Genomic DNA, 12,762 nt, shown 5'->3' with positions numbered 1-12,762 from the left:
ATGGCCGAATTGGCCGAAACGTTGGACGTGTAAATGAAATAAATGTTTTGAGACTATAATTTGGATAGTGTTTTTGAATTATTTAGTAAAAAAAAGTATTAATTAATAACGATTTTCTTTTTGTGGAAGTATTTTTTAACTTTTTACACTTAGATTCCTTTTACTTTTGTAGAAATTTCTGGTGATATGATTGCAAAAGTCACATTAAACTAGATGTAATCATAATTTATATACTAATTGTATTATATAAACTAACTAATTAACTATAACTATTACATAACCCTTCAGGAATTGTTGGATTCTGACTTACACATAATCATCTTTGTCCCATGGTCGCCAAATATAGTTTCGAGCTGGTCATCCCACCATGAAAGCCTTTTCGCCATTAGCTGATGTATAAAACATCTCACTGCTGAGGCTCTCAAAGCTATGCTACAAAACCTATTGCAGAAGTGCTGTTATAGCTAAGCGAGTTAATGCGTTATAAACAAAATTTTTTTTTTCTTTTTATTATTTATTTATTGTAATTTACAACTGTACAAAATAATACAATAGGTAAATATGTAGTATGTTTCATATACACTTGAAAATCTTGGGAAGGAACCACCCATTGGTGGTACTTCAAACATTAATTTAAACTAGAAGGTCCCGTGGCCATCTTCTTTTCAGACGCCTCGGAGGATTATCAGGGATTGTTAAGGATGAAAGATTAAGAATTAATGGGTTAGGATGGTTAAGGAGTTTTGAATAAAAAGACGCATATCTGTTTTGGGTCAAATCTTCAACGAATGGGATGTTAAGGTCTTTATGAATGAGTTTATTTGTGACGTAATCAAGGATTTTACGTAGGATTTTAGATTGTAACGATTGGATGCGGGAAGAATTTGATGGTTTGGTGGAGCCCCAGAGCTCAATTCCATATGTCCAAAATAAACAAAATTAATTAAAGTAATAAATAACTATTCAATGCGCAATGAAAAAAAAAATGTAACACAAGTATCGCTTGCTTTGAGTAAAGATAACTGATTATGTTTATTATTGCCCTTATAACAAGACAAAATGAATCACCTTATCGATAATTATATTTATAATATTAATTACGAATTATAATTAATAATTAACAACTAATTTATAATTCCAAATTATTGGTAATTAGAATTATATAGTACAAGCCACGATATTTAAATATAATACATTATATTTCGTTAAGAGAGGACCCACACACAATTAAAAATTAATTCAACTTTACTAGTTCAGCCAACTCATTTTAAATCGATTTTCATATTTTAAATTACTTTACTTTAAACTTAATTGAAAATTTATAAAGTTCTATGAAATTTAAAAATATACTTTATATGTTAATTTTAACGTGTAGCAAAAAACTAAATTAGATTACAAATTAGTTTCCCATTTTTAATTTTTTGCTTCCTTACTGCCGGAGGTAGAAGAACAAGAAACTTTAAAATCATGGAGGAATTAAAACAAAAATTCAGAATCAAAAATTTTCAATTATATTTTATGTTTTAGACGTTCAGAAACAAATTTGTCTGTAATCAAATTTGTTTTCGAGAATAATTGATAGAAGCGTTTGAGGTTTGCTATCTCGAGGATTTTGTGGAATGCTATCTAGTTAGTATCATTTCAATTTTATCAAATTCTATCGACTACTTTCCCATACGCATGTCTAAATGTATTTTTCTTTGCTTCCCTATATTTTGAAAACGGCTCATTCTATTTGGCCAAAATTTGGAGGAAGGTTGGGTATTTGTGTTGACATGGTCTAACATAAATTTAGCAAAACCAATTCTCAACTTTCGATTACATAAGCGCTAACGTATTTCGCTTGACACGCTTATATTTCGAAAATGGTTCGTCCTTTTTAGATCAAATTTTGAATTTAGATTGTATACGGTTTAGTATAAATTCCATCAACTATTTTCGTTTATCTATGCGAAAAACTCCTGGATACACCTTTTTTAACAACTGTTCTTCCCGTGTTAGAAATATGCAAAATTAACGAATTAAAAAAAAAAAATCTTAAAAAAGAGAAATAAGGGGTCTAAAAAAAGGAAATATGATTAGTGAGGAAGCTACACTGTTTTGCACTTTGTAGAATTTTTTTTTAATAGGTCATTATATAATCGGTAATCACTTGACCAACACCATAATTCCCCGTTTTATGTTTATCACCTTTTGAAGACTCACATAATATTACACTTTAATAACTGATCAACTAATCAGGCGAAATTGAAACCAAAGCACGTTTTGTGAGGGCTTAATTTGATACGAGTTGGATTCCTGGGCCGAAATTAGTTATCCAGTTTTGACATAAACTTTAACTAAGCGCAGAGTGTGATATGATAAGCGATGGGAGTTAGTACTTGAGTAGACCTCAACGTGTGCTACTAACTTTGTTTAATTACCCTTATCTCAGCAACTGGTCGCCATTTGTAATGCCAACTTCCTTTGGCGTCACCTGGGTCAGGGAGTTATGTATTTCGTTCCATAAATCTTTATTTTTCAATTAAATTATTCATCGATTGTCCACTATCGTAATAAGTTATTTTAAACTAAAAAAAATAAAATAAAAATAGAATAGAATGGAAAAATGTAAGAGAGATTCAATATACTAAAATATAAATTATCTATATATGCTTAAATATAATTACTAAAATAAAAATGATCTGTTTATTTGTAAACCAGCGAAAATTTTAATCACGTTGTGACACACAATGCTGGAAGCTAAAAATACAGTGTTTACAATTATCCTTTCTGGGATCGAATGGTGTCTGAGAAACGCCCCTTTATTTATTTATTTGTTTTTTGATATTATATGTACATATTTATTTTAAAAAAATAGTATCATGTCTGCTACGTATTTATATATAGTGTTATTGAAAAAAAATATATAAAATATTAATTTGTAGATAAACTCACTGCGTTATTTTCTCCCACTATTAGATTTTTAATTTAGATACACCTTATTCACCACTTCAATAATTATTGAGTAAATATATAATAAAATAGAATGGAAAGTAATTCAATATAGTAATGACTACAGTAAATGTTTAGTTTTTTAATAATTTATTTATTGCTATTTACAACTGTATAAATATATATACATACAGTAAATTTGCTGAAGCGATATAATGACATGATACAAAAATTTGGAGAATTTACCCATTGACGGAACTCCAAAAACATTTTTAGAGGATAAGATCTCGAGGCCATCTTCTTTTCAGACGCCTAGGAGGATTATTAGGTAATCAAGGAGAAGCCAGGTAAGAAACGAGTTGGTTTGGGTGGTTGGTAATTTTATCATGGAAGGATTGGTATCTGGTTCTGGCCAAATTGGCAACACATGGGACATTGAGGTCCTGATAGATTATTTGATTTGTGACAATGTAAGGAACATTAAGGATTCTACAAAAGATTTTGGACTGTAAGGATTGGATTCGGGAGGAATTCGATGGTTTAGTGGAGCCCCATAGCTCAACTCCGTATGTCCAGATAGGCCTTATAACCGTCATGTAGATCAGTCTTTTGTAATGGAGTTTATATTGTAAATGTTGCAATAGTCGGAATCGACGAGCAGTTTCCTGTCTTTTCAATCTTGTATGAGATTCCATGTCAATCTTTTGCCCAGATGTAGTCCTAAGTAACGGAATAAGTGGGGTATTAGTAAAGGATACTATAGGGTAAATGTAAAACCCTAATGTATGTAATGAATCGTTCGAATAGAATTGCAAAATTTGAATCAGAAAGCTTTGAGTCTCTAAACCAGGCGTCATCAATGTGAAGGATATTAACTCTAAGGGGTCGATATAATATGTTTGAAGGCGATGAATAGTATGTCACTTAATAGCAAATATATTTAAGGTAATTCATTTTGCATACCATTTTCGTTTGGAATGCCATCTGTAATTTTTTCAAGAGAAGTATATTACATTAATTCAATTTAAGGGACTTTTCAAGTTCAATCTTCTTAGCTATGTAAATATTTTGAATATTTTTTAAAATTTTGCTACGAGTGGAAGTGATCGACCAAGAATTTGAAATAAGTTCATTCAATAATTTCCAAAACTTAAGCAATGTTTGTAGAATATTGGAGATGCAGTATAGATTAGCTTTCTTAAAGAAGATACAAAAATATTCAAATTATGAAATAATTAACACTGACGGCTCCAAACAAAATGAAAAAGTTGGTTTTGCAATAATAATACACGGGAGACCCTAAAGATATAAATTACCCACATACTCAACAATATTTACAGCTGAACTTGAGGCGATTTCAACAGCACTTCATTTATCCATAGAAAGTGAATACTCAAACAAACTCATTCAATGTCTGCACTCCAGAGTCTATCAAACTTCAGTCAAAGCGGACATACGATAGACAAAATTCACAACTATATAGACATGCTAAAACATCTTAAAAAAAGTGTCTCCTTTCTCTGGACTCCAGGGCACTCAGGAATAGCTGGAAATGAGGTAGCGGATAAAGCGACTAAAGAGGCTGCTACAATGAACGTTCCACTACTCCACATTAACGAGTCGAAAGACATAAAGGCATTTTTAAGGAACAGAATCCGAAAAAGTTGGGATTCAATGTGGTCTGACGTACCACTCACCAATAAACTGAGAAATGTTAAAAAAAAAACACACACAAAAGTGGACAAGTGCCATAAGGGGAAACAGAAGTGAAGAAGTGGTTGTTGCAAAAGTAAGAATAGGACATTCCAAATTAACACACCTCCTCTTAATCACAAAAGAGGACCAACCTATATGCCAAACCTGTCAGCCTCCATTATCGATAAAGCACATAATTGAAGAATGCTCATCATTTCGTCAAGCTTTCGAAAATATTAAAATTCCTCGTACAAGAGAATTGGTCCTTAAAGACTCAGCAGAATCCATAGACAAAATAATAAAATTACTGAAAGAAACTCAACTTTATACTAAAATATAATCCACCAATATCGACCAGTGTAAAAAGGAAATAGTCTACAATCAACTATCAAATGTCAAAGACAAGAAGATAGATGAAGTAAAAAGGGTGTAATAACCTAGATGTTGATCGCCCTGAATAAAAATCTAAATTAGCTTTCTGCTCCAGTTGAAAATGTCGACAATCATTTTCACGACGTTAACTTTTAGCAAAATTATTTTTTTTAATTTTTAACAATAAGTAGATTTTTAGCGAATATAAATATTGCGAAGAAATATCCAAAAGTTTATAAAGAGATTCTTTTTTATTTGCATTCCCACGCTCGCTTATGGTTGAATGGTCATGGTGAAGTCAATATAGCAGATAAATATATTGTATATGGCACTCCCAGACGAATTGACACTTTGGTATAGCTAACCTTTCTAGGGGTCATTAATGGAATCATTCTCATTGATTTACGTAAAATTTTAATTTATTCAAAATAAATTAAATAAGAAACACAAGTTTTATTTTAAACATGTTTTAAAAGGGGGTTGATAAGAAAGTTAGAAAATTTTAAGATGATCGAAAAAATTAGTCAACCCCTAATCTATATTACCGGCAAGCAAATCACATTTTATCTATTCAGACAACATCAGGACAAAAAAATTACGAAGACAATATACAATAAATCTCATGCCAACTTTTTAAAAAAACACATAAGCCACACGGCTAATCATTCCATGACGTCCAAAAACTTTTGGAGTAAATCACTTAAATTTTTGAAACATTAAAGATTAAATGCATAAATATTTTGTTATGTGGCTTATGTTTCCATTCCATCAGTTTTAAGCGTAAAACCATTACCCACAATGCAGGAATCATCGTCCATAAACTTACATATCGCACATACACCGAAATATTGCCCATTCTTTGTTATGCCCAAGAGGAATTCTTTCTTTTTTACCAGGAAACTCGCGTCAATGGGCACCAAACGGGCCGTTCTCGTACTATTGCTTGTGTTTTCGGGCCAAAGGGATTTAGTGCCCCTGATATTTATGGGGATGTTCCTCCCACGAAAACAACCGAGATAGCCCCTCATTCCACTGCCCAATTTTCCCTTTCAGTAGCTAAGGATTGTTTACATTGGATGTATTTTGAATAAGAAAGTTTTTTAGGAGTTTGTAGGGATATATGAAATATCATTATTTAAAGAGTCAACCAACAGTTAAGTGCTAATAAGTGCTTATATAATTGTTTATAATAATAACATAAAACTACTTTTTATAAATCTTACTGCCATTGTAACAGGCTCATATATTTAAAGCTAGAGGAGGTAGGGTGAATGGCCAGTCGTGATTAGTTCAGCAAGCATGCTATAAACTGGGCATTCGTTAAAGGTTTTGATCTTAATTAATATAAGGCCTTAAAATTAACCAAGAGCAGCAAACAGGGAACATACTAAATGTTTAGGCATGAGTATATTAGTAATAATTGAGTCGGTTACAGAAGATATTTTGTAATATTACTTTATTTTTAAAAGTTGAGCATTTTAATCATTCATCAATTCTCATATAACATTATAACGATATAAAAACAATGGAGGAGTATTCTATCCAAAGTAGAAAAATCCATTTTTGGAAAATTATTTTTATAAAAATTAATATCTGATTTCAGAAAATTTTGATAGAAGACTATTTCCTGCGATGATTATAACTGATAAAATTATACTGGAACTGAAAAAAAAGGTTCCTTGGGGGTTATGCGGAACAGGTATATTTTTTTATCAATACTTATGGTAACAAAAAAAGTACACAAAGGTACTTAATTTTCTCTTTATCGGAAAATACAAAGCCATTTGTGTGAAAATACTGCCTTTTTTTCATTTTCACACAATCCTTAAAATATATCAAATATTACTAATGTAAATATTAATAAAACATTTCATTGAATATGAATTATCTTAAATCTGTTATAAAGCAGATAATTTAACAACCCAATATTCAATGATAATAAATTATTTTTAGTTAGAGTCCAATGGGAATTTAAACATAACTCTATTTATAAAGTTATAAGAAAACGATAATTAGGTAATGTATCGGTACAAGTTCTTGAGGCTGTTATGTAAATGTAACTTTTTGCTAATTCATCATTAGATAAATACGAGATAGTATTTATATAGAGATAAAACTTCTCAACTTAACAATAAAAAAAAAAAACGAAGTAAACAGATGAAAAAAAAAGCCTCACTGGCCAGTGTCTTTTAGGCTATTGATTGCTCAACTGTCTACTGATGCTCGTTAACTAATACTGCTTTTTTTTTTTAATTAAATGGAAATGATATTTCAATATAAAATTATTACCTTGAACTTGGGGAAGCTCGATGAGACACTCAGGTGACCTGAAGCGTTCTTTCTGGACTGGTGTCAGCTTCAAGACCTCGGGCGGAAGCACAGTGGTAGCAACAATATGAACATTTTTGGGAAGATTAATCGGAAGCCAAGATAGAGCAGCGACAATGTCAGAGTCTAGAGGATTAAGTCGGTGGAGATCATCGATGAGTATGACTAAAGTTTTATCTTCGGCTCCCTCCGGAGAATCCTCGTCGAAACGCCTTACCAGAGTCTGGAACCAGTTGTTGACGTAAAGCGGATCGAAGGAGGCGTCCTTTGGAATGCAATGTGCGGACGGTTGGAGTAAGAGGCAGAGCTGCTCGCAGATGATTCGAACCAACTCTAGATTGTAGGAAGAGCGTGGAGTGAGTCCAGAGAACCTCAAAACTCTAAGTACCTTCTTTCCGAACCAGGATTCGCATTCAGAGTAGATCTCAGTAAGGATTGAGGTCTTGCCGGATCCGTGGCCTCCAAAGAGTATTACTGGACCGTGCCGAGAGGTGGCGTTGGTCATGATGGCCCTTACCGATTGTACTATATTCTTCATGTCGTCCACTCGCTCTTCATCCCGAATCTGCCGGCACATTGCCAAGTGGACCAGCGCTTCCTTGAACACTTCCTGCAAAAATACATAAAATTTTGTTTATTATTTAGAAACCTTTTAGGAACAAGCGTTTCAAACTTATACCTGTAACATATTTTTAGCATAATAAGTCTAAAAAATAGTTCGAGTTTATTTTTTTAATTCTACATAAAAATGGGAAAGAGAATCAATAACAGTGTAAATAATACCAAAGCGATTTAATCGATGTGATAGAAACGATTACCTGTATCGTTTTGTTTCTCGCATTGATCTCTGGTTTCTCCTCAATACTTTTGTTGATCATGTCTTGTAGCTTGGCCGAGATGGTTTCTTGGAATATGGTCAGGTAGGTGTCGTGCTCGGCGAGATCCGGATCAATCGTTCCTTTTCCTCGCCATTGCACTCTGCCACGGAAAATTATTATGATGCACTGCATAATATCAAGAAATTACAACATACAAATTACAATACTAAAACATATTTCTTATGAAATTTTTATATATCATAGTCGATTTCACATTTTAGCTAATCTTCACTGCAATAATAATAGATTTGCAGTAATTATTAGAAATGAAAATTTACAAAAAAATGTAACAAACAGCTGATCTCAGTTCAGTTGATGCACTTCAGTAATTAGTATACCTAATTGCGGGATCAGTTTAAATATGCATGGACAAAATAATACCTATTTTTAATGCAACAGAAAAAAAAAATCTTATAACCCCATCCTTACTATTCTGGAAGATTTGTATTCATAAGGGAAATAAGCAAAAAAAATTGTTACAATAAAAAATGCTCACTTAATTTCCAACGAATTTTGTTCAGTAAAACCAACGCTATGGGCACGTTAAAAGCAACATGATGGGCATTGTTAATATAGTTTTGATGAAATTTTCAGGGAGTTTGCTAATTTGTATCCAGATAGTCCAATATTAATTTTATCCAATTACGTTACTTACAAATTAATCGCTTTCGCTGAAGAATCCACAAACGTTTTTTCCTTAACGTATATTCCTAGGTTTCTGTGATCTTTTTGGAAAATGGAGGCAGTATATAGTATAGGTTGTAAATGGTTTAACATCAATTCCATTTTAATCACTTTTATCGTTGAAACGAATATTATTTTTAATTGTATTAGTCTTCAGACATCAACTAACAAGGTTCGGGTATTGGGCAAGATTTTTATGGGAATGTAGAAATATCAGTCTTTTTTTTTTGTGTGTGAAAATTTCGAAATGAACAATTAATCTTTTTACAGATTTGTTTATTCTAATAGGAAGTTTTTTTTTTTTTGTCAGTTTACGGTCTTTTATTCAAATATATTATTTCATGTTATAAGTTCAACTGTTAATAAAGTATCTAATTTTATTAATAATATTATTAATACGTAATTTGAAAAAATATATAATTTTAGAAAAAGTATTTTCACATTTCGATTATTATAATTTTTTTTAATAAAAAGGCCACTTACGATAGCTTGATCAGGTTTTCTTCTGGTAATTTGGCTGCGGCTTCCTGCTTCAACCTCTTTATTCTCTGTGGTTCTTCCCTGCCAACCCAGTCTCGAAGGACGGTGACCATTAAATCTGGGCTCAGGTCTGAAAAAGGAAATTTACTATGTGAATGGGAATTTAAGAGGTTGTATTTATTTATTTTTTTTTATTGAATTCCTAAACTTTAATGTATTTATCAAAAATTTTTTTCATGTCATTATTGGAATTGAAATACAACAGAACATAATAATGCATTCAGTAAATTTGAGGTAAGTTTATAATGGAGTGATACAGGCGTGTAGAGAAATTACCCATTGGTAGCATCCTAATTTACCAAAATGTAAAAACAAAAAGTTGATGATCCATGAACTATAATTGATATACTAATGGTAAAAAATATTCAATATTTCAGAATCAATCTCTCGTTGAACTGATGTTGAAGAAATTTCAATCAGTTATCATAATGCATGGATTTAACTTGAATAATTGATAAAAACAAGTGAATTTTTGTCTTCTAAAGTGGGAGTATCGCGCATTATAGTCATTCAACAGATAACTAGAGCTTAAGCATTAATGAGGTTACTTTTACAGTGTTAAAAGTAATCTGCGACTTTTCTCACTGTTCGTGAACCACCTTCCGGTAAGAGGTATTAAGAGATGATTAAAACTGAGTTTGAACAGTTAATTAAAATATCACAAAGCACTAAAAAAAAATACTCATGATAAATTTCATCACAATTGGGCCCTAAATGTAATTATTATAGTGAAAAATGTGTAATATAAACAAGCTTTTTATTCCTAAAATTTTTTTGCGACACCGAATTGGTACAAATACTATATAAGGCACTAAAGGAATGTCTGATGCACAGGTATGAAAATTTTCAAGACATTTGTTTCAGCCGTTTAGGTTGTAGGGCGCCAAATCCCGATAAGAACAACACAATCGAAAACGAGAATCTGTCGGAGAAAATTGTATTTTCGAAGTGTTGTACTTTGGCTTACATCACAGTCTGATGTGAAGAAGATTTAGAAACTTTCTCAAATCGCCTAATTTGATGTAAAATTTCATTTTACTATACTTTATATTTGTGGAGATATAGATAACCGAAAACCCATACTAGTTACGCCGAGAAAATATAATCATGCGATTTTATTGTATTTGATAATTTTTAATCAGAAATCTTTGCTTGGTAAAGCGGAAAATTGCCACGTTTCTAGATCTACATGTTCAAATATAAACTAGACACTGATGTATATGATGCAAAACAAATTACAAACTATTAGTTCGAATTCCTCTCTTATCCAATCCTTACAATCCAAAATCCTTCGTAAAATCCTCAATGCTCCTTATTTTGTTACTAATAAAACCATCCATAAAGACCTAAATGTTCCTTATGTAACCGATCTAGCCCGAACCCGATATCATTCCTTCCATTATAAACTCCCTAACCACCCAAAACCACTAGTTTCTAACCTTGCTTCCTCTTCCATTTCTGGCAATCCTCCGAGGCGCCTGAAAGGAAGATGGCCTCGTGACCTTATATTGTAAAATGTTTTTAGAGTTCTACTACTGGGTAGTTTCTCTACATGCTGTAACTACATGGGTAGTTTCTTATATCATTATCATTATGTCATTATGATCAAATTTACTTTATACTTTATACAGTTATAAATATCAATAAATAAATAAAAATAAAAACTATTAGATTGAAGAACCTGTGTGGTATTCGGGATATACGTCTGAACCAGCCGGTTGCTATAATGAGACTGTTATAACAAATGACCTACTCAGGTGGAAATCGAATTTCTATACTCGGAACAGAGGCGAATGGAACATTCCCTTCATACACGAGCTATATTTTAGCCTTTCAACAATTTACTTCATAATAACTGATAACTAACAAAACATACATAATTATAAATTGATGGGTTTGTGGCAGAATATGACGAACAGAATGAAAGAAATTGTTCAGCAGAGCATTTTCGAAAAAAAACCACTAATCTTATTCAGTGTTTTATAAAGTACATACATAATTATTATAGCTAAACATTTTGGAATTGTGGAGTTAGACAAACGAGTAGAATAAATAGCATTATGGAGAAACAAATAAGTATTTCCATCAAATTCTAATTGTTTTCAAAATTGTTGCTTTTCACTTTCTTGCCCTAAGTTATTCAATTTCATTAAAGTGATAAACTATAAATGTATTCTGGAGCATGGAGAATTTAACGTTTCCGGCAAGGTTTGTTGAAAGTTTCTCGGGGTAATTAAGACCCTAATTTACTGATTAGGAAAAGGGACCTATAATTGAATAAGGAACCTCCGCCATGAATTTCCATCATAAAAGGGTCGGTCGCTAGGGTGCCATCCCCTCCCCAGCGACCATCTTGAGCTATTTCAGTATTTTAGTTGATCAATATTGAATCGTCTTATTACAATAATAGTAAAATAATTGGTAACGAGTATAAATAATTAATTGCTAGGCATGGAGGATAAAGTTACTTTTGTCACTTAGTACTACTCCAGGGAAAAAAGACGGTCGTTCAATTAAATATTGTAGATGTGGATTACTTTGCACCAGATTTATGATTCGTTTTAATATTATGAATATTTTGAATTACTTATACGAGTATATATATTATTATTTTTGTATTTTTTTTTCTTGCCACTCTTAGTTCAAGACGAAAATGCCCCAAGTAGTTATAGAGCCCTAACAGTTGTAAGTAGATAAACATCGTATTGTCAGTATGTAAAAAAGAAATATTCTTATGAAAAATTACAATTTATGGCTTTTTAATACTTTAGAATAAGGGTATATAAGTGATTTTGAAAGTTTTTACTAATTAAAAGTTAGTACTTCATATTTCTATGGACATAGATATTTATGCAGGGCGTTCATTTTTGTTTCCTAACTGATAATATGAGTTAAGGATCTCAAAACCAGAAAAAAATCCCGTACAAATGCATGTCTGTCAACGGTTTGCTTAGGGGATATTCAGGTCTAAGTATTTTCATTGTTACAAACTATTTAGGTAATAAGTAATTACGTGTCGGAACTACTTCAACAATTTTTTCTTATATATTTTTTTATTGGTATTTACAACTATACATTTAGTAAATCTGATCTAAGTTAAATTGGAGTGTTATAGGCGTTTAGAGAAACTACCCATTGGTAGCACTCTAATGACTTTAACAATGAAATGTAAACATTAAGATTCATAATGAGATGTAGATAGTTGACCGTAGATTAATGCTTGAAGAAGTTTATCGGGGGGTGCGGTCAGCAAAGAACAACATAAACAAACAAAACAATATTTATTTATTTTATGCCGACGTTTCGACCTGAGTTTCAGGTCTTCAGAAGA

At 31.7% G+C, this 12,762-nt stretch overlaps 1 protein-coding gene across 1 annotated transcript in view; it reads right to left on the bottom strand.

Annotated features, from left to right (window-relative positions):
• The window catches only part of LOC106681561 (protein qui-1), a gene marked incomplete at its 5' end in the record, with an annotated part of 249,924 nt that overhangs the window by 52,568 nt on the left and 184,594 nt on the right, over positions 1–12,762 (bottom strand). Inside the window, 3 exon segments of the mRNA XM_014421920.3 lie at positions 7,291–7,939; positions 8,148–8,307; positions 9,375–9,501. Coding sequence (XP_014277406.3) covers positions 7,291–7,939; positions 8,148–8,307; positions 9,375–9,501 — 936 coding nt within the window.

The sequence above is a fragment of the Halyomorpha halys genome, unplaced genomic scaffold (assembly GCF_000696795.3).
Source record: "Halyomorpha halys isolate HHAL.00 unplaced genomic scaffold, Hhal_1.1 Scaffold348.1, whole genome shotgun sequence".
NCBI classification, from domain to species: Eukaryota; Metazoa; Arthropoda; class Insecta; order Hemiptera; family Pentatomidae; genus Halyomorpha; species Halyomorpha halys.
The sequence above is the reverse complement of the archived record's forward strand: the minus strand, read 5'-3'. Positions and strand labels throughout refer to the sequence as shown.